Source organism: Pan troglodytes, chromosome 6, assembly GCF_028858775.2.
Source record: "Pan troglodytes isolate AG18354 chromosome 6, NHGRI_mPanTro3-v2.0_pri, whole genome shotgun sequence".
In the NCBI taxonomy this organism is placed as follows: Eukaryota; Metazoa; Chordata; class Mammalia; order Primates; family Hominidae; genus Pan; species Pan troglodytes.
In genome coordinates, this window is record NC_072404.2 from 56,215,719 (window position 1) to 56,238,807 (window position 23,089).

General features: G+C 43.8%; 1 protein-coding gene and 1 long non-coding RNA gene across 36 annotated transcripts in view; one reads left to right on the top strand and one right to left on the bottom strand.

Moving 5' to 3' along the window:
* Positions 1-18,389, top strand: part of IKZF1 (IKAROS family zinc finger 1) — a 100,378-nt gene extending 81,989 nt beyond the window's left edge. For 16 of the 35 annotated variants that reach the window (XM_063815359.1, XM_063815370.1, XM_016957454.4 and 13 more), the window contains 3 exons: positions 1,300-1,425; positions 5,682-5,816; positions 13,869-18,389. In XM_063815359.1, coding sequence (XP_063671429.1) covers positions 1,300-1,425; positions 5,682-5,816; positions 13,869-14,578 — 971 coding nt within the window. In that variant the 3' untranslated portion in view covers positions 14,579-18,389. The remainder of the gene's footprint in view (positions 1-1,299; positions 1,426-5,681; positions 5,817-13,868) is intronic. The other 19 variants (XM_054687532.2, XM_063815371.1, XM_063815362.1 and 16 more) reach the window with 9 other exon arrangements.
* LOC107975799 (uncharacterized) lies at positions 823-7,922 on the bottom strand. Its single transcript, XR_001719269.4, has 3 exons — positions 7,830-7,922; positions 2,439-2,534; positions 823-1,028 (listed from the first exon to the last, which is right to left on the bottom strand). It is a non-coding gene; the product is annotated as an uncharacterized LOC107975799 (long non-coding RNA).
* Positions 18,390-23,089: the final 4,700 nt, after the last annotated feature.

Sequence of the window (23,089 nt, forward strand, 5' to 3'; positions counted from 1 at the left end):
TACTTTGAAATGTGTTCAATAAAACAACATGAGAAAGAAGTAGAAGATTCTGCTATTAGGTTGGAAATTGATATTCCTTACATAAGTGATTAAAGATACTTTATTCAGTTTATCCCTTAAAATGGTATCTACTGAAGTCCTTAAACTTAGGCATGATATTAATTCCTGGCTAGTCTTTCTTTTTCCTAAAATATCACTCAATAAAATCCAAGAAGGACTAAAACTCATTATATAGAACTGCACTGCCCAATACAGCAGCCACTAGCCACATGCAGTATTTTTAATTATAATAAGTTAAAATTAAACAAAATTAAAACTTCAGTCCTCAGTGGCACTAGCCACACTTTTTGTGTCCAACAGCTACATATGGCTGGTGGCTGCCATATTGGACAGCACTAATAGAGAGCATTTCTATCATCATAGGAAGTTCTGTTGAACAAGGCTGATCTGGAAGCTACACCATCCTAAAGCTCTTTGGCAAGAAAGCAGAGCTTTTCCATGAGCTCTGTTTATGAACAATATATTTTGTATTTTCTATGTATATGTATATGAGAATACGTATACATAGAAATATATGAAAATACATATACATATAAATATACATATACATAAAATAGAAATACATATACATAGAAAATACAAAATATTTTGTATTACGTATACATATGCATGGAAATACAAAATATTTTGTATTATATAATACAAATGTAAGATATATTTATATTATGTAAGAAAATACATTTGTGCAATAAAACGCTTATTTCATTCAAGCATATTTGTCCAGCATGGTTTCTTAGAGACTGAAGTTACCCAGTTTAGCACCTGGAACTGAATTCACTCTGGCTGTGTTAGATGTAGCACCAGCGTCATGACAGATCCAGCCCACAGCATAGACTGAGGCCTACTCTGGAGGCAAATCTGCAGACAATGTGGCCAACACATGGGCCTTCCTCACATCTCTGTCCAGTCGCTGGCATCCACGTTATAACACGGCAGTGGCTCGTTTTCTCCAGTTAAAGGCTATGCTTCTGTGATTGAAGCAGGAGAGAATTTGGTAGTCAGTAAAGTAGACAAACTAAGACAAAACAAGAGTCGCATGAGTTCTTGGTACAATTAAAGAAACCCTTGGCCACCAACGTTTTTAAATTCAGGAATTTCACCAAGTCCGTAACAGTTTTAGCTCTCAAGGGTAGAATTTTTTTTTTTAACTTTTTTGGTAATAATTGTATTGCATGCATTCCCCTTACACAGAAGGCTGGCATTTAATTGGGGTCTTGAACTCAATTGTGTTTTCTGCAGTTGGTAAACCTCACAAATGTGGATATTGTGGCCGAAGCTATAAACAGCGAAGCTCTTTAGAGGAACATAAAGAGCGCTGCCACAACTACTTGGAAAGCATGGGCCTTCCGGGCACACTGTACCCAGGTAAGCGCTGCTGCTCGGAGGCCAGCCTGGTGGGCTCTCCCCCCAGCACGGTGGGGAAGGAGGGCGCTCTGCATGCAGCCTTAGGAGCAGAGCCTTGGGCCTGCTTCCTGCCGGGGCTAGGAGGGAGGGAAGTTTTTGGCCAATAGCATCAGTTTCACCAGAAGCACGTTGTGCTTCCCAGCTTTCTAGGTCCTCATCTGACCAGAGAGAGCTTGATTTTAAAACCCTTCCCACTTCCAATCGGGAGAAACTCCTAGGATAGCAGTGACCTTGAAAGTTTTGGGGTTGTTTTTTGGATGTTGGTGGTTTTAAAACAACAACAAAAAAAACACCTCAAGTAGTGATATTTCTTTGTAAACAAAATAAAATGTAAAATATTGTTTTGAAACAATTTTTTAACAAAGTTGATCAAATAAGAACTTTCAGGCTGTGATTTTAAGCATCAGTTCAGACTGAGGGCAGGGTATCCACTCCTGCATGGAGTGTGAGGTTGAAGTTTGTTGGAAGCCCCTGTTAGTTGATAATATTGAGGTTGTCGAAGGATGAGAGGAAAGGTCGCTTCTTTCTTAGGAGCTGTGATGCTCCACTGTATTGCATAACGAGATAGCACTTGATTCAGACCCCAGAGCCTGTAGAATAAATGATGTGGAGAGAGTATTGGAAAAGGCTGGATTTATATGGGGGAATGGCAATGTTATAAACGGTTCTTCCCTAATTTTTTAAGAGATAAGCAATTTATAAAGAGATCAAATAAAACTAATCTCTTTCAAAACAGTATTCATTTAGCACTACCCCTGGAAAAATCATCACTAGACTGTGAGTCGAAATTTAACAAATGGAGGAAAATTTATTAAGCCTCATTTACCTTTCGGACTTTAACAAATGGTTCAAAAGGGAAAATTCACCAGAGTACCCTCAGATTATTAATGGCAGATGAGAGCAGGAAAAAAGAATGTTGAGAATGGCTAAAAATTGATTCCAATTAGTCTTGGCATGGAGAGGCAACATCTCACCTGGCCAGAGCTCTGCAGCCAGAGTTCTGTCTCCTCTGCCAGTCAGCCAGGGATCTGGGGCTTACAGGCGATTCCTCCAGGCCTCAATCTTCTCACCTGTGAAATGGGAAGATACCATTAAATTGTCATTTGGCTTCTTTCAAAATCTCAGGTCTAGAATGGAAAGGCATTGAAGGTGAGTGGAAGAGAAGAAACTGGATGTTAAAATAATAATAATATAACAGTTATTAATTCACATGGCCAGACCCCAGGGCAGAAGACTAATGGACGAGAGGATGATTATGTTCCTTTGAAATAAAATGTCAACATTCAAATATTGTTTTTTTCTGTAAAAAATAAGTGAATGGGTCTTGGAAGGAAGTGCTCCTAATGATGTAGTTTACATATTAATGCTTAATAAACCATTTTATTTACTCAACAAATATTTACTGAGGACTTATAATCAATAATACCAAGCCCTATTGAATACAGTAATCTAATATACGCATAGAATTGAAAAGACAAAATGAACAAAAGAAACAGACAGTATATCATTTCTGTTTCCTCCACTGTTTTCATTACTAAAGAAACAAGCTGCAGTACACAGCCGGCTGAGAGCTGCTTCCGAGGGAGCAGGAGAAGCAGCACTCATTTCACTGAGACCTGGGTTTGAGTTCTCTGTTTTTGAATGTGACCCAGAGCTCATCGCTTAAATGCGACTGATAATTCGTGCCTGGCCACCCTCATAGCAGCGCTCTGAAAGAAACATAAAGGAGTGGATCCACGTGTGAGCAGGAGCCTAGACATGTGTCAGGTACTTACCTAAACATGGATGTTTAGGTCACTGACATACTGACACCATCAAGCTAATTCTTCTCTATTGGTCTCTATGTCAGTAAGGCTATGTGCCAGTAATGTGTATTAAATATTACCCTGTGGTGAGTATCAATTTCACCCTAAAATGTTCATTTATTCCCTTTGGTGGTTAAGTTACTTGGACTACCACAGTGATGCCTCTATGTCCCCACACTCAGGAGGTATGAAAGCGTCTCTAGGAAGGAGCAGTGGTCTGGTCTCAGTGTGGCAGCAGACAAAGCCAGGCTCGCACTTAATTACATTGAATTATTTCTGTCTGGTATGGCCTCAAAAGGTGCAAAATGATCATAAATATCTTTCGACAGTCACCTTTGGTTTTTGCCCTTGCCAGCACCTGGCCCTTGTAGGTGCTGCTGGTTTAAGGAACTTGGAGTATTAAGGGGATCCATAAAAGGACTTTGACAGAAGTCTTCCTGAACTGTGCTTAGGGCCAGGAAGGCAGGCAGGGGCTTGGTCATTTCAGCTGTGCTGTACCCGGATGGGTGGAACCTGTGCCTTCTGATGCATCTCTCCTCCTCTGTTCCCCTCTAAGAACCCCTTGTCTGTGCTCAGATGGATGAGCAAGTAGTCTCTTCTCCCACCCCCAAAACCTCCTTAGATTGGGTGGATTCAGTAAAATCAAAGCCTCAGTTAGGCAATATAGGAAAAGATGAATTTTTGTGAATATAATTTTCTTTAGTAAAAGGCTTTTGGTCACCTCTTATAATTTCTTAATGTCTTTATGGAAAAAATAAGTTTCTCTTGAGCCTTTGGTGCACAAACAGAGTCACCAGCCCTTGGAGGTGCATGCATCTAATGACAGAGCAGCCTGTGACTCGCGAGCATCAGGCTCACTTGTTCCTTGCTGTGATTGACTCTGGGGGGTGGAGGCTTTTGGGAGGCCCTGCGCCATGGTGCAGAGGAAGACCCCTGACCTCTGGGAGCCCTGGGCAGGCTGTGGGTGTGGCTTTGCAGAGAAGGATGGACATGTCAGGAAGCATATTAGCTTAATAGATGAAGTGTGTGACCAGTGTAATTGGGTTTTATGGATTTATATTTATCTTGCATATAAATCAGGGTGTGGCCTATATGTTTGCCCATTTAATAAAAAACACATATTCCAAATGTTAAAATATAAAATATACCAGCAACAATAGCCAATTTGAAATATACGTTTTCAAAGTAACATTCATAATAGCAATGAAGACATAAATACTTAGAAATGAAGAAAACCAGCAAGCCATACTGAGGCAAGAAAGAAAACATGGGAGACTGGAGAGGTAGAGAGGTCTGGATGCCGTCCATGGGCCTCTGCCCAAATTACTGTATCATTTCAACATAAAACGGGCTTGTAAATTTTACTGGAATCTGGTAACCATGTATCATAAAGTATCTGGATATATACATGAGATAATTGGCAACTTTTTAAAAGAAGAATAATGTCAAGTGATGTATGAAAATGTAGCTGAAATGGATGGAACTCTTTGAAGAATAGACAAACAAATCAATAATAGAGACGGATACCCTACCGAAGACCCCATGATAAATCAGCATGAAATATCCGAGGCAGGAGGAAGCATAAGGCAGGAACGGTATTGGAAGAATTGATCAGGCATTTAAGATAATCAGTTTACATTATCATCTCCTTATACACTAGGATAAATTGCCGGGAAATGAAAGAGTTATATTTTTATAACTCCAACCACAATAACTGATGTAAATATAGATCCAGCTATGCAGGATACAAAGTTGTATCTTCAATTATGGAAAGAGATGACATAGAACAATTGAGAATGACTAGAAATGGCCCACACATCAGCATTTACCTCCATAATTTCTAAATTTTCTACAGCAGTCAGGGGTGCTTTGATTTTCAGGAGTTTGTTGTATGCTCGGGGATAAGGGGCTCTGGGTTTTTCCTCCACATTGCCCAGATCTGCTGTAGGCTCTTGGGGGCCACATTTTTGTATCTCCATTCACTGTGCTGGTCCATGAAGTCAGATGTTAGATCACACAGTTCTTTGCGTCTCAGAGGGCTGCTGTTAGGGACTGACTGAGGTAGCAGATTTGGGAGTATTATGAAAAGTTAAAAGGACTTGTCAAAGGGACATCAATACTTAATCCCAGTCCAGCCTCTGGTGATGGTGGTGGTGCCTGTGCATTTGGACTTAAAGAGGATGATGTGTGGTGAGCAGCTGTTGGAGGAAGAAGCATTTGCAGGTGGCTGGTCATTGGCATTGCTCCGGCTGCCTCTGCCTGTCTGGCAGTGTTGCTGGGAAGATTAGAATTAATCTCTAGGAAGGGCCTGGCTCTTGTAGGCACTTAACAAATGTCAGATTTAACATTGGACGCGACTGAACCCTTTAAACATAAGCCTTTCTAAACTGGCCTCTCTGTCTTTGACTTTAGTCATTAAAGAAGAAACTAATCACAGTGAAATGGCAGAAGACCTGTGCAAGATAGGATCAGAGAGATCTCTCGTGCTGGACAGACTAGCAAGTAACGTCGCCAAACGTAAGAGCTCTATGCCTCAGAAATTTCTTGGTAAGAGTTAAATGTTTGCTGTCTCTTAAAAAAAAACTATGTGGGTGTTTTAGATGCAAGTAGAAATGAGTTGAGGGTGGAAGAAAGGGAAAAAATCTTATTTTTTCAAAAGGAAAAATTGGTAAGCTTAACATTCCTTAAATATCTTAGAATTTTTTCCAATAAGTATCTTAAAAATAACAAACCTCCCATCAGTTTTTCCTAGATTTGATTTTGCAGCATCTGGGGCCTGCCCTGTGATCTGCCTGTGGACATCGCTCTTAGGGGCGGCTGCACCAGCGTGCACAGGGTGGAGAGTTTGGGCCTGGCTCGTCCGGGGGACACCACACTGCAGGACACTCCAGGCCTGGCTGGCTTCTCAGAGCTTCAGATCCTCATTTTTCATATGAAGCTCCTAATGCTCCCCTTATGGGGGACTCTGAAGGGTTAATGGGAGGAATCATACAGTGACTGACCCCTGAGAAGTGTCCAGTGAAGACAGGGCTTAGCTAGGATTGCTGTTTTGCCTAATGCTTTGCGGGATTAAAAAAAAAAAAAAGAAGAAGAACAAGACCATTCTTCTCTCTAGGAGCATTGCCCAGAGTAGGTATTAGACACACCAACACCACCATCCAGCCAGACGCTGCAGGGACAGTGAGCCAGGGTCCGAGTGGAAAGGCGCTAGGCTTGGGAACCAGCTCAGAGTCAATACAGAGCCACCGCCACTCACTAACTCTGTCAGCTTAGTAAAATGGCTCTGCCCCTAGAGCCCTGGTTCCATCCTTTAGTATCTCACAGCGTGATTGTGAATATCCCATGACTCCAAGATTGAGAAAACGTTTAGAATCCCTCGGTGTGAAGGTTAACTCTGTCCGGAAAGAGGACCAGTAAAAGCTTCATGAGGCTGAGATGCACTTTGGAAGAGGAATAGAGTTTCAGTACATTCTAGGTGTTGGAGGAATGGGGGAATCTAGGCAGATGTTTAAAATCAATGAGAAACCAGAATGCTGACCACGAGGGCTGGAGTGGGGGCCTAAGGACATGACGGAGGAGCAGGGTGTGTTCCCAGCTTAACTCAGGTACCCATGGGGAAGCAGGAAAAGTGAAGGTGTCCTAGGCAGCTCTGCCACAGGATGAATGGCTTCAGATGCCAGGTGAGCGAGGGACCCTTCATTCAGTCAGCAGGAAAGAAGCACTGGCATATTTTTTATGAGAACAAAGGCTAGGATAGTAAAGACAGCAAGTACCAAAAAATGACTGGAAAAGGGAGACTGTGGAGGCAGTGGCAGCAGGCATGGAAAGAAGGGCTTGTGAAGGGGAAGGGTTGGTGTCAGAGGAACATAGGGCTGAGGGCAGGGATTAGGTGAGGGAAACCATGAGTCACACTGATTCTAGAGTAGTGTGCCCTTAATGAAAAGGATAACACCAGGTTCTAGGAAAAGATGGGGTTCTGTTTTTGACGTGTTGATTTTCAAGGACTTCTGGTGTTTGTGACACATGGGGAAATTGTGGTGGGAGAGAGGTGGGGCCAGAACAGGGGCTGGTGAGGCCAAGGGTCCCAGAGGGCACCTGTTGACCTGCAGGATGACACGAAGGGGGAAGGACAGAGGCAAGGCCAAGTCCTGGGCACCAGCCTCCCTCTTGCAGCTTCAAATAGGGCTCCATTTTGACCTTTTGATTAATTAGAGGTTTGTCATAGGTTGGGGGTTGAGAGGAGCAAGGGAGAGAAGGATTCAGTGTACAAAAAGAATGAAAGCCACTGGCTGAGCCAGTGGGGAGTTGTCCACACACACATGAGCCTTTGGACCATGAGAACGAGGGAGGCCTTGCCTTCCTGAACGGAGTAGGAGTGAGGTCCTGTGCTGAGCGTAAGCAGTGGGATTCCCACAGCACTGGGCACAGAGCCCACGGGCTGCCTCCTGAGCAGCCAGCATCTGCCTGGGGTGGACACAGTGACAGAGAGATGGGTGGTGACTGGGGTATGGGCAGAGATAAGGCAGCAAGTGTGTGCAAGGGGAGTGAAGGGTTACTGACCTTAAGAAGCAGGGATGGCGTCCTCTGTCAGGTGAGGAGCCTGGAGAATGCTTTGGTGAATGAACGTTTGCAGCCCCTTTTAGCTTTTGGAGACTTGAAACCAAAGGAGAAATTCATCTGTGAAACTCTACTGGAGCCACTCCCCAACCCCCACCCTTGTGAGACCACAATGTGGGCGTTGGCTTGAGATGCTTCTGTGTTAGTAGAAGAAATAAACAACACAGTGCTCTGATGAGGCAAAGCGAAGATGAAAAAGGAGTTCCCAGGGGACATAGTAGGAACAGTGGACGAGGGTAGCAGAAGAGGAGTTTGGAGCAAAAGACTCACAAGCAGCTGCATAATCTGTTGGTGATTGGCAGTTCATTTGTAAAAATGATGCCTCTTCCTGCCCTAAAATACCTACCTTACCCCCGCTTCAACTTGATGAGATTTCCATCAGTCACTCCCAATGTGTCACAGCTTCTGCAGCCCTAAAATTAAAAGGTGAGTGAGTCTCTGAGGCCCCTCTCCACTTCTCGGATGCTGAGTTTAGCCTTCATGTGAATGTGGAAAGAGTAGGAATACAGCTGTTCTCACACAAGCTGGCCCAATAGTGGTTCAGTTGAGAGAGCCCCATCCTTCAGAGTCAGCTCCAGCTAGGAGTGACTGGTGGCCTTGAGCATGGTGCTGGGCTTAGTGTTGCCATCTGTGGAATGGGTGTGGGTCTGTTGCCCTGCCTCCTCCCAGAGCTATTCTGAGGCTCAGAAGGGGTGATGGATGTGATGGTGCTCCCAACACTAGAAAGCATCTTAAGAATGTAAGATTTTCATGATGACTGTTGCTCAGAGTGGCATATAGTTTTGCTTTATTGTTCTATAACCTATGATTAAAATTTTTACCTTAAACTTTGACATGAGTGTGAATAAGTATTTGTTTTGCCAGCAACATTCCTCACCACTGGGGCCATTAAAGATCTCCCCCTCTGAGATCATCAAATACAGGTCAACAGGACTGATTAATCTAATTAGAAAAGGGCTTGTATTAAATAGCAATGATAATTGTTGTTTTTAGTCTGTCTGGTGCTTGACTTGGGAACGTTTTTAAAATAGAGAAAAGCACAAAGAGGAAAACAACAATTACCAATATTCCTGCTACCCATTATAATTATCTAGGTATATTTTCTTCTTTTGTAAGAAAAAGAAACCCTGTTATATTGTTAAAATAACACAAAGTTAATATAAAGAATTTTAATGCAAAGATTAATGTTTTCAAATCACCACAAAACCCAACATCCAGAAATTACCAATATTAAAAGTAGAAAAGTATCATTCTAAATATTTTCTGTTGCATATGTATGTGAGTGGATAGGCTGATGAATTAGGTGGATTGATGGATAGGTAAATATGAAATAAATACTTTCATAAATATTCCAACATATCATACATGCCTTAAATTCAAGAGGTGAAAAAAGACCCAAACAAAACTAGAGAAGTGGCTTATTTTAAATATCCTCTGACATAAAGGAATATTATATTTAAAGGATCCTCTAAGATTAAAAATATGTATTATGAAAAACATTAAGAAATTTGAATTTTTTTTAATCCATTTGTTTCAATTTAAGCAGCATCTACTGGCTCACTGCTTTGAAAAATAAGGACAGTATTCCAGTTCACATTCAGTGTTCCAGTGTTCACATTATCTTATTATTTTTACATTGTCCAGCTTTGTAATATTCACATTCTATTCTGTAATCATAATTCATAGTAGTTTAGTTATTTATTACTAACTCTATTTAAATAGATTCAAGGATCAGACCCTGCCCTTTTCTTCTTATTTATGTTTATTTTGATTAATCTCTTAATTGATTGGACTTTACATTCAAGCAACTTTTTTAAAAAAAAGTTTCTATAGATGTTCTATTTCTATCACTGTATTGTTTTTGAGGATGTTGGCCTGTTGCCTTTGTATTTGATGAGCATTTTGACAGAGTCTATGGTCTTGGGCCACTCTTTCTTTTTCTCCCTTGAGAACTTTTTAGATTTTGCTGATGGCATTGCTTGTTGAATGTTGCTGTGGAAACATCAAGTCTAGTGTAACTGTTTCTTCTTCAAGGTGATTTGCATTTTATTCCTGAATGCCTGAGGGTTCTTTATTTAACCTTGAAGTTAAATACCCTAATTAGGATGTATCTTGGTCTATTCATTCGGAATAAAAAATTCCTGCCATTTTGTCTAGAGAGTCCCTTTTTTTTCTCTTTATTTCTGGGAAATTCTCTTTTATATAAGTATGTTTTGTTCCATCTGTTGTGATCTCTGTTGAGGGATACCAGTTGTCCATATGTTAGATAATTTGTCTTCCATATCTGTTAACAGTTCTTAAAGTTTTTTGTTTATTTCTTTGTCTATTTTTACATTTACTCACTGTTCTCTTGTGGTTTTCCTCTGTCAGTAATTTAATTTTTAGTAGTTCCTGTTCTATTACTTGCTATTTTTAATCCATGCATTAATTTTATAATAATATTATTTTGCTCCTTATTTTGTCTCCTGAGATCCGAAATCTCTTTTTTCCTCTTATTCCGTTGCTTTTGCATTTTATTTTGAATACTTTTAAAATTGATTCCATGTTATGAAGCAATTATGAGGCATTTCCTCTCTTGTTGGAATTAATGATTTTTTCCCCTAGGAGGGACTCTATGGTCTGTGTTTTACTTCCTTTCTTCCCCTGTATTTCTAGAAAATATTTTCCTAGTAACCCTGACATTTCTTTTCATCTTGCTTATTCTAGTTGGTCTGATATAGCTTGATTGACATTTCAGCCTTCTTCCCACTATATTTTTTTTTGCTGTGAGAGCTATTGAGTTTTCTAAATCCTGAAAGAATGCCAAAGATGGGGTTGGAGGAGTTTGGTGAGGCAAAGTGCAGCCTTTGTTAAAATACTTTTCCTTTGCTCTCTCTCCCTCATCTGAAATTTAGTTAAATACCCTAAGCCATCAGCACTGTACCTAGTTGGGGAATGCTTTCATCCCCACAGGAGATTCTCTGGGGCTTTGGGCCACCTTCCCCTTCAGTGTAGACCACAGAGGACTTTGCTTCTGTCCCAGGGAGCCCGCAGGGGCTCACTTCTCCATGTTCATCTGATTCTTGTCAGCCAAGGTTTCAAATGCTTTTCTGATCAGAACAGGGAAAAGATACCTATCTGAATCATGTCTTTATAGATATGAGGCTATGAGGGAAAATTCTGAGGTTATTCTTGACTCATACCTAAAGATTTGGAAATGAGATTAGCAGCAAAGCTTTGCCCTACATCTCATGTCAGAATTTTCTGTTTCTTTCTAGTCTTTGAGTGTATGTGTGTTCTCACACATGCCATAATGAAATGCATATTATATATAATTATGTGTATATATAATATTCTATGACTATACATGACATGTTCCTTTAGCTGATTGCTGTTAAGAGAAATTTATAGGTTTTTATTTTTCTTGTTTTGTTGGGTATTAAGGAAGAGAAATTCTATGGTAATTTTCATGTGGCACAGTAATCTGGCATATATGTTGATTTTTTTCCTACACCCATTTGTTGTGATACCAAGTTTGAAAACAACAGATTTCAGTGGTTGCTTGGGAAACCACAGAACCATGACTTGGGGAGAGACAGGATGATTAGGTGGGAAAGCACCCTTTTGGTGGGGCTGTAAAGACTTTTATATTTAGCAAAATTGGCTACAAAGTCCATTCCCCTCCTTTTCTTGCCTTGATTTGGTAGAGGGATAGACTTGGATACAAACTAGAATGGATTCATTCTGCTCTGGAGTTAGTGTAACAAGACATTTAGCTGCTCAACACAAAAACAGAAACAAAAAAATTGTGTGGTTTCAGCAGTGCTATACAATTACTTTTTCTGACCTTTAATGGAGAGAAACACCACTTCTTTGGTCCCTACCATCAGCTTCATAGGGTTTTCATCCTGTTCTGTTTCTGGGAGGGCGTAACTGGCCATGCACAAGTTTTTTTTCTCTAATCAGAGTATGTGCCACTTCTGACCACCAGTAGATGAAAACAAATAGAAACCAGGCTATTATACGATACATATCCATTACAAAATAAGACATGAAACTCAAAGGTACTTTATGGTATAATGGGGCATATATTCCTGGACAATTCTTAATGGTCACAGATTTTATAAAAGGACTATTAGTAAATGTATGAATTACAGAGTAATTTATCCTTCTGTTAGTAAGAACCAGCTGATGACCTCAGTGTCAGGTGCATCGTGGGAGGTGTTGGGACCTTCCCTTGCCACCACCCTCACCAGCCATCATCAGCCATAACCTGCACATTGGGGAAGTTTTGACTTATCCCTCACTTTTGCCCCTCTTCAAGCTGTTCTTTCCACAGTGAATGAGAAGGCCACTTCTTCCTTCAAACCTTTCAGTGGTTTCCATTTTCCTTTAGACAAAGTCTCTGCCTAGCTGGCCTCTGCCTGCCCCTCCTGCCTACCTCTCGAGCACTGCCCCCACCTAGGGCTCTGGTTCCCCAACCTTCACTCGGTCCTGCCACACCTCCCAGCCCCTTCTCCCTTCAGAACTTTCCTTCTTGTTGTCCCCAACACTGGGACACAAAACCCTCCTTATCAACCCTCCTTATCTGGCTGACTCTTACAAGATCAGAAACCTGTATAATGCTCTCATAGCACGCTCCCCTTGTCTTCGTGGATTTCTCAGATGGGAAGGAATTATCCATGCAATCACGCATAAACTTCTACCTACCCTCCCCTAGTAGCTGTCTGCTGCTAAGGATGGGGACCATTCTCACTTGCTCACTGTTCTGTCCCTCTGCCCAGTCCAGATGTGTTGAAGGATGGAAATATACAGAGTAGTGGTAAAATATAAACTGTTCAGACATTCCAAGGATGGGCTCATGTGCTTTGACTCATTAATGTACCACCGCTGAAAACAGAACACAGCCGCAGTCTTGCCAGTAAGAGTGCAGTTACTGTAATTAATGAATTTGCTAATTAAGCCATGATTTCATACTGAACTTATGACCAACATATTGAGAAGGTGTGTCTTCAAGAAAATTTATTTTTTGTATGAAGATATTTACTCCAAAGCTAATTGAAGAAGCCAAATCTAGGCTCTGATTTCACCATTGCCGGGGAAATGAGCTCATGGACTCCTATGAACTGATGATGTTAGATCAGAAGTTTCTCAAGGCCAGGGCCCAATCACTGCTGAGGCGTCAGCAGTAGTTCCTTGTACATCAATAATTCTCATTACTTTTAAAAAATAACAGATGAATAGCAACTATTTTCCCTGTAGCTCCCTTGCTGTGCCTCCTACCCTCCACCACATGTTTCTGGGGAGCCCTGCTTCGGGCCTGCCAACTACAGAGAATTACTTTTGAGTATCCTTTCCACTCTCATCTCAAGACAGAGTTCATCTACCTTTGGGTTATTTGTCAAAAATGTGTCATTTTATTACAAAAAATATACAATCATCATGTATTTTGATTAAATTTTACACTAGATTATTAAAATTATTAAATACAATTATTAAAATTAATAATTTAACATATCACATATTTTAAATATATTGTATATAATGAATATAATATAATTATTGTGTATTTTAATTCAATAAATGTATAGTAAGTTAGCCAGTTGTAAATTACTGAGAACACTCTACTGAAAAAGCATCATTTCAAATACACTATTTAAAATATTAAATGAAATACAATAACATAATTAAACTAATCTTTGGTTCCCCTATTTATGTATTCATTTATCCAACAAAATCTCCTTAAGTGCTTATAATGGGTAGGTCCTGGCTCGGTGTCCCCTAGACAGAGGCATGGGCCTTCCCCCAGCCCGTCAGTATGGTGCAGGTGTGATGTGTCCGCAGGTGTGTGTGTATGTGTGCAGGTGTGGGGTCCGCAGGCGTGCTGGGCCCCCAGGCCGTGTTCCCCTTCCCCTCCCCGGTTGTAGATTTCAGCTGTTGCTGCCAGACCTGACCGGTTCCGGAGGTGGCGGCGCCCCACTCACTGTCGCCTGCTTTCCACAGGGGACAAGGGCCTGTCCGACACGCCCTACGACAGCAGCGCCAGCTACGAGAAGGAGAACGAAATGATGAAGTCCCACGTGATGGACCAAGCCATCAACAACGCCATCAACTACCTGGGGGCCGAGTCCCTGCGCCCGCTGGTGCAGACGCCCCCAGGCGGTTCCGAGGTGGTCCCGGTCATCAGCCCGATGTACCAGCTGCACAAGCCGCTCGCGGAGGGCACCCCGCGCTCCAACCACTCGGCCCAGGACAGCGCCGTGGAGAACCTGCTGCTGCTCTCCAAGGCCAAGTTGGTGCCCTCGGAGCGCGAGGCGTCCCCGAGCAACAGCTGCCAAGACTCCACGGACACCGAGAGCAACAACGAGGAGCAGCGCAGCGGTCTCATCTACCTGACCAACCACATCGCCCCGCACGCGCGCAACGGGCTGTCGCTCAAGGAGGAGCACCGCGCCTACGACCTGCTGCGCGCCGCCTCCGAGAACTCGCAGGACGCGCTCCGCGTGGTCAGCACCAGCGGAGAGCAGATGAAGGTGTACAAGTGCGAACACTGCCGGGTGCTCTTCCTGGATCACGTCATGTACACCATCCACATGGGCTGCCACGGCTTCCGTGATCCTTTTGAGTGCAACATGTGCGGCTACCACAGCCAGGACCGGTACGAGTTCTCGTCGCACATAACGCGAGGGGAGCACCGCTTCCACATGAGCTAAAGCCCTCCCGCGCCCCCACCCCAGACCCCGAGCCACCCCAGGAAAAGCACAAGGACTGCCGCCTTCTCGCTCCCGCCAGCAGCATAGACTGGACTGGACCAGACAATGTTGTGTTTGGATTTGTAACTGTTTTTTGTTTTTTGTTTGAGTTGGTTGATTGGGGTTTGATTTGCTTTTGAAAAGATTTTTATTTTTAGAGGCAGGGCTGCATTGGGAGCATCCAGAACTGCTACCTTCCTAGATGTTTCCCCAGACCGCTGGCTGAGATTCCCTCACCTGTTGCTTCCTAGAATCCCCTTCTCCAAACGATTAGTCTAAATTTTCAGAGAGAAATAGATAAAACACGCCACAGCCTGGGAAGGAGAGTGCTCTACCCTGTGCTAAGCACGGGGTTCGCGCACCAGGTGTCTTTTTCCAGTCCCCAGAAGCAGAGAGCACAGCCCCTGCTGTGTGGCTCTGCAGGTGAGCAGACAGGACAGGTGTGCCGCCACCCAAGTGCCAAGACACAGCAGGGCCAACAACCTGTGCCCAGGCCAGCTTCGGGCTACATGCATCTAGGGCGGAGAGGCTGCACCTGTGAGAGAAAATACTATTTCAAGTCATATTCTGCGTAGGAAAATGAATTGTTTGGGGAAAGTCGTGTCTGTCAGACTGCCCTGGGTGGAGGGAGACGCCGGGCTAGAGCCTTTGGGATCGTCCTGGATTCGCTGGCTTTGCGGAGGCTGCTCAGGTGGCCTGAGCCTCCCGAGGCTTGCTGCCCCGTAGGAGGAGACTGTCTTCCCGTGGGCATATCTGGGGAGCCCTGTTCCCCGCTTTTTCACTCCCATACCTTTAATGGGCCCCAAAATCTGTCACTACAATTTAAACACCAGTCCCGAAATTTGGATCTTCATTCTTTTTGAATCTCTCAAACGGCAACATTCCTCAGAAACCAAAGCTTTATTTCAAATCTCTTCCTTCCCTGGCTGGTTCCATCTAGTACCAGAAGCCTCTTTTCCTGAAGAAATCCAATCCTAGCCCTCATTTTAATTATGTACATCTGTTTGTAGCCACAAGCCTGAATTTCTCAGTGTTGGTAAGTTTCTTTACCTACCCTCACTATATATTATTCTCGTTTTAAAACCCATAAAGGAGTGATTTAGAATGGTCATTAATTTTCAACTCAATGAAATATGTGAGCCCAGCATCTCTGTTGCTAACACACAGAGCTCACCTGTTTGAAACTAAGCTTTCAAACATGTTGAAGCTCTTTACTGTAAAGGCAAGCCAGCATGTGTGTCCACACATACATAGGATGGCTGGCTCTGCACATGTAGGATATTGGAATGCACAGGGCAATTGAGGGACTGAGCCAGACCTTCGGAGAGTAATGCCACCAGATCCCCTAGGAAAGAGGAGGCAAATGGCACTGCAGGTGAGAACCCCGCCCATCCGTGCTATGACATGGAGGCACTGAAGCCCGAGGAAGGTGTGTGGAGATTCTAATCCCAACAAGCAAGGGTCTCCTTCAAGATTAATGCTATCAATCATTAAGGTCATTACTCTCAACCACCTAGGCAATGAAGAATATACCATTTCAAATATTTACAGTACTTGTCTTCACCAACACTGTCCCAAGGTGAAATGAAGCAACAGAGAGGAAATTGTACATAAGCACCTCAGCATTTAATCCAAACAGGGGTTCTTAGTCTCAGCACTATGACATTTTGGGCTGACTACTTATTTGTTAGGCGGGAGCTCTCCTGTGCATTGTAGGATAATTAGCAGTATCCCTGGTGGCTACCCAATAGACGCCAGTAGCACCCCAAATTGACAACCCAAACTCTCCAGACATCACCAACTGTCCCCTGCGAGGAGAAATCACTCCTGGGGGAGAACCACTGACCCAAATGAATTCTAAACCAATCAAATGTCTGGGAAGCCCTCCAAGAAAAAAAATAGAAAAGCACTTGAAGAATATTCCCAATATTCCCGGTCAGCAGTATCAAGGCTGACTTGTGTTCATGTGGAGTCATTATAAATTCTATAAATCAATTATTCCCCTTCGGTCTTCAAAAATATATTTCCTCATAAACATTTGAGTTTTGTTGAAAAGATGGAGTTTACAAAGATACCATTCTTGAGTCATGGATTTCTCTGCTCACAGAAGGGTGTGGCATTTGGAAACTGGAATAAACAAAATTGCCGCACCAATGCACTGAGTGAAGGAAGAGAGACAGAGGATCAAGGGCTTTAGACAGCACTCCTTCAATATGCAATCACAGAGAAAGATGCGCCTTATCCAAGTTAATATCTCTAAGGTGAGAGCCTTCTTAGAGTCAGTTTGTTGCAAATTTCACCTACTCTGTTCTTTTCCATCCATCCCCCTGAGTCAGTTGGTTGAAGGGAGTTATTTTTTCAAGTGGAATTCAAACAAAGCTCAAACCAGAACTGTAAATAGTGATTGCAGGAATTCTTTTCTAAACTGCTTTGCCCTTTCCTCTCACTGCCTTTTATAGCCAATATAAATGTCTCTTTGCACACCTTTTGTTGTGGTTTTATATTGTAACACCATTTTTCTTTGAAACTATTGTATTTAAAGTAAGGTTTCATATTATGTCAGCAAGTAATTAACTTATGTTTAAAAGGTGGCCATATCATGTACCAAAAGTTGCTGAAGTTTCTCTTCTAGCTGGTAAAGTAGGAGTTTGCATGACTTCACACTTTTTGTTGCGTAGTTTCTTCTGTTGTATGATGGCGTGAGTGTGTGTCTTGGGTACCGCTGTGTACTACTGTGTGCCTAGATTCCATGCACTCTCGTTGTGTTTGAAGTAAATATTGGAGACCGGAGGGTAACAGGTTGGCCTGTTGATTACAGCTAGTAATCGCTGTGTCTTGTTCTGCCCCCTCCCTGACACCCCAGCTTCCCAGGATGTGGAAAGCCTGGATCTCAGCTCCTTGCCCCATATCCCTTCTGTAATTTGTACCTAAAGAGTGTGATTATCCTAATTCAAGAGTCACTAAAACTCATCACATTATCATTGCATATCAGCAAAGGGTAAAGTCCCAGCACCAATTGCTTCACATACCAGCATGTTCCATTTCCAATTTAGAATTAGCCACATAATAAAATCTTAGAATCTTCCTTGAGAAAGAGCTGCCTGAGATGTAGTTTTGTTATATGGTTCCCCACCGACCATTTTTGTGCTTTTTTCTTGTTTTGTTTTGTTTTGACTGCACTGTGAGTTTTGTAGTGTCCTCTTCTTGCCAAAACAAACACGAGATGAACTGGACTTATGTAGACAAATCATGATGCCAGTGTATCCTTCCTTTCTTCAGTTCCAGCAATAATGAATGGTCAACTTTTTTAAAATCTAGATCTCTCTCATTCATTTCAATGTATTTTTACTTTAAGATGAACCAAAATTATTAGACTTATTTAAGATGTACAGGCATCAGAAAAAAGAAGCACATAATGCTTTTGGTGCGATGGCACTCACTGTGAACATGTGTAACCACATATTAATATGCAATATTGTTTCCAATACTTTCTAATACAGTTTTTTATAATGTTGTGTGTGGTGATTGTTCAGGTCGAATCTGTTGTATCCAGTACAGCTTTAGGTCTTCAGCTGCCCTTCTGGCGAGTACATGCACAGGATTGTAAATGAGAAATGCAGTCATATTTCCAGTCTGCCTCTATGATGATGTTAAATTATTGCTGTTTAGCTGTGAACAAGGGATGTACCACTGGAGGAATAGAGTATCCTTTTGTACACATTTTGAAATGCTTCTTCTGTAGTGATAGAACAAATAAATGCAACGAATACTCTGTCTGCCCTATCCCGTGAAGTCCACACTGGCGTAAGAGAAGGCCCAGCAGAGCAGGAATCTGCCTAGACTTTCTCCCAATGAGATCCCAATATGAGAGGGAGAAGAGATGGGCCTCAGGACAGCTGCAATACCACTTGGGAACACAAGTGGTGTCTTAATGTGGCCAGCGCAGCAGTTCAGCGCAACATACCTCCCATCTACAACAGTGCTGGACGTGGGAATTCTAAGTCCCAGTCTTGAGGGTGGGTGGAGATAGAGGGCAACAAGCGATACATTTCCAGTTCTCCACTGCAGCATGCTTCAGTCATTCTGTGAGTGGCCGGGCCCAGGGCCCTCACAATTTCACTACCTTGTCTTTTACATAGTCATAAGAATTATCCTCAACATAGCCTTTTGACGCTGTAAATCTTGAGTATTCATTTACCCTTTTCTGATCTCCTGGAAACAGCTGCCTGCCTGCATTGCACTTCTCTTCCCGAGGAGTGGAGTAAATTTAAACGTCAAGTTATAGTTTGGATGTTAGTATAGAATTTTGAAATTGGGAATTAAAAATCAGGACTGGGGACTGGGAGACCAAAAATTCCTGATCCCATTTCTGATGGATGTGTCACACCTTTTCTGTCAAAATAAAATGTCTTGGAGGTTATGACTCCTTAGTGAAACCTTCTCACATTCTCATTGGAAGCATATGGGTTCTCAAGGAACGAAATCCCTTTGGCTGTTCCCAAAACTCATGTCTTTTCTTTTATGGCCTTACAACTCCAACACAGGGCTAGGCACAAAAGACACACTCAAGGGATTGAGCAATTGGTAAAAGACCTGGAGGAAGTTCGACAACCAAGACCAAAACTCCACGTTCCTCCAAAGCCCAGGAAATCCTTCTGAAAACTTCTGGCCTTTTCTCTGCACCAGAACCCAGAACGGGCTGGCACAGTGTTGCTGTGCGGAGCTGAAGGCAAAATGTTGCTGTTGCCTGCACAGATCTGTCTTCTCTGCCTTTTTGCAAATCATCCGCCCCTAACTTCCTCTAAGGAGGCAGAAAGGGATTCCCCGTGGCTCTTAGAATAGCAACCCTGCCCTCAGCATCCTAGGCTCCCACTGGCTTCTCCTGCCATTAAACAGGCCTGAGCAAAACCATTCCCTAGTTTTGAGCTGCCATGAGACTCCCTCACCGACTCCAGCCTTGCCCAGGCTCCAGTGCCTCCAATGATCTCCCAGGACTTTGTTTCCCAAATGCAGCTTGTAATCATCTGAGTGGCTGTTAAAAATGCAGCTTTCAGAAGCCTCCTCCTGAACATTCTGGAGCTGGAGGTCTGGACACAGCCCACCCTCGAGGTGTGGGACCAGCCACCAAGTCGTGCTAAGCAGACTCCCAGTCCATTCCTCCTAGAGACAGTTACAGCCTTGCCTCTCTTCCTGGGCCCAAACCTATTTTTGGAAGGGAGGGGAGGAACCAATAATAGTCTCTTTTTTTTCCCCCTGAGTTTGAAACAACCCAGATAATATAGATAAAAGAATCAACAAGTGGGAAACCAAAAAACTAGCTTTCTTACTCATAAAACCGAGATGAGAGGACACAGCTTCACGGTGTGACCCCAGCGGGCATTACACTCGTTCTGCATTAGACAGACTTGCCCACCTGGCCACAGGTAGCAATTAAACTTAGGAGGCCCCAGCAAAGGCTGAGCCCCTGCCCTGCAGGACAGGGAGAGGGGACCAGAACCTACACCCTGTAGGCAGCAGACCCCCGTGCAGCAATAGGAAGCGCACTTGGTTCCTACGTCCAGACTCAAGTCTAGGCCACTCCTTTCCTCCTGGGGTCCAGCAAGGGGTTTTACCAAAGTCCATCCACATGGAGACAGGAGTGAGAAAATAGAGTCCACAGCCATCCCTGCATCACCCCTGGATCTCAGCCTGTTTACCCTAATGGAGAAGCCAAGCCTGTTCACCTGGCCCTCCATGGTCCACTAAGATGGAAGGCCATGCCCCAGCTGCCACTGGTCTCCACAGTGACCCTCAGTGTCACACAGTCTCTCTCCCTGGCCCTCCTTCAATGGGAGCCTCCTAAAGGCCTCCTTACCTCCCGAGTCTCCTTACTCCTACCTAGACTTTTGACTTCTCAATAGTGATTGTGTTAAACCAGGAACCTGATCAATCATTGACACTGCCCTGCACACAGATCTCCCCTGGTTTCCTGCTACTCCAAAGCCAAGTGCCATTTCCTCAGCCAGGAGCACAAGGTGGCCCTGCCTTAGAGGTGTCCCTCTGGGCATGTTAAGATGTGCATAAGGCATGGTGATTAGGAATGGGACTCTGGAGCTGCGAAGCCTGGGTGTGAATATCTGCTCTGTACATTAACGCTGTGTGACATTGGACACTTGGTCTAACCTCTTTGAGCCCCAGTTTTCTCCTCACTGAAAGCCTGGAGGGTTACAGGAAGGATTAAATCCTCAGTGTCTGTGGACCACTGGACTCAGTGCTGTGGGAGTGGCTGCTCAGCCTTTCCTGCCTCACCTGGAGTTTGTATAGCACCTTCTAGCCCCCTTATCTCATTCCAGCTGCATGACAGCCAAGTGAGACAGGGACCCATCCACATCCCCCTTAGAGATCAAACAATTGTGTCTGCGAAGCAGCAAACCTCCTTCTCAGCCATCACCATGCTGGGCATGTTCTGCGTGAGCCTGGGGAAGATGATATGTGCCCCATCGTAAAGTGAAAGAACTGCATCTCAGGGCTCCACAGAGCACCCAGAGTCCAGTGCTGCAGAGGCAGGATGGGCCCAGGCCCCTCAGGCCCATTCTTCTCTTGGCTCCTGTTCCATCTCGGCAGTGCTTCCTCCAGGGAGGATGTGGGATTTGATACGCGGGAATGACAGGGTTTGGCAATCCCATAGCTTCTGAATTCCAGGGAGGGGAGGAGAAAGATGCGGGTGAAAACCTGCTTTCAGAGGGTTTTCCCTTGGCTGCCTCCTCAACCGAACTCACCCACAAATTGCATGTCAAGTTTCCCAACCTCCACCTAGGGGAGCAGGCTCTTTCACTTCAGAGAATTCAGAGGCATCTCGAGGGCATATGCCAGGGCAGGCACAGAGTGAGGAGGTGGGGTTGGGGGTTTTTGGACAGCTCTGGTCCCCTCCAGCCCCACAGAGCATGCAATGTGGCTGATGCTGCTAGAGAGCTGGTCCCTGAAAGGAGAATGCATGAATCTGAGCTAGAAACAGAAGGGCGGAAGGACCAGGAAAAGAAATGAGAGCCAAACAGAGTCTGAGCAATGAAAGGATGTTTCAGAGTGCTGGAAACACAAGCTAAGCTAAGCATCAGTGGACTGGGAGAGCTCTGCAAAATATCAGGGAGCCTAGAGGTATCTAGTCAAAGATGAGTACAATTACAACCAATAAACTCAAGACCAAGGACAAGAGCAGGGACATTTCCCCCAATTAGACAGTGCCCCCTCTGTGTCCCTGCCCCCAACACACATTGACACATTTGACTTTTGACTCCATTCTGTTCTCTCTGCACTGCATCTTGTCTCTGGCTCTTCTTAATCTTAAGATCCTTCATTGGTTTGTTGAATAACTTGAGCTGCAAAGCAGAGACTGGGAAGTTGGAAATAAAGTAAATCAATATCTTCTTGTTAAAAGAGACACTCCTGACATCACATAATGACTTGACCCACTCACATCACATCGCTCCTGAGCCTTCAGTGCCTGGCTATGTGCTGGGATCAAGGCTCACAGCATCACAGGGGTTGGGGGCTGTAACCACCTGCTTGTGCCATGTGTACTCCCTGTCTGTCTCTACAAGTACCATTGTCACCTCCAGTTCTGCAGATGAAGACTTTGAAGCTTGGAAAAGCTGAGTAACCTGCCTGGGGTCACACAGCTGGAAATACTAGGACCAGCACTTGCCCCTGAGCACCTGACTCCTGTGCCTGCACTCTAGAAAGCACAGGGAGAAATGACCCAGCACAAAGGTGATTACAAAACAAGGTGCAATGAAAAGCGCTCTAAAGTGATAAAGTGCTGTAAAAGCCCAGTGGAAGGAAACATCACTTCTCACTTGAGGATTACAGAAGGCTTCCTGGAAGAGATCTTGTCTGATCCCAGCTTTTCGGAATGATTGGGATTTTGATATTGGAAGCAGAGGATTGGGGGTGTAAGAAGGGCATTCAAGACAGAACAAATGTGAATGAAATCTGTTGTATGTCAGAACCAGAAGTCCAACAGCAATAGCCCTGTTTGTCTGGGAAAGAGTACTCAAGGAGAAAAAAATAGGAGATAAATTCAGAAATGTAGATTGAGGATAGACAGGAGGAGTTTGAACAGGTGGATAGGGAGGCATCCAGGAGTCTTAGGAGGTGAGGGGGAGGCGGTGATGCAATGAGAACTCTGGAGACAGTGAAGCGGGCCATGCCATCCAGGCAGAAGAGAGGCTTTACCCACAGCAAGGATGCTGACACTAACCAGCAGAAGTCAGGAGAGGAGAGAAGCAGAGAAGAGAGGACTGGACTCTGCCACTAGGACGCAGGCTCCATGAGCAGGGATTTTTTGTATTTATTTAATGCCATATCCTCAGTGTCAAAAAGAGTACCTGGAACATTTTAGATGCTCAATAAATATTTGTTGCATAACATCTATTTAAGATAATTAAATCTATTGTGCTTTGACGAGAGGTAAGGCAGTGAAACCCAGTCTCAGAG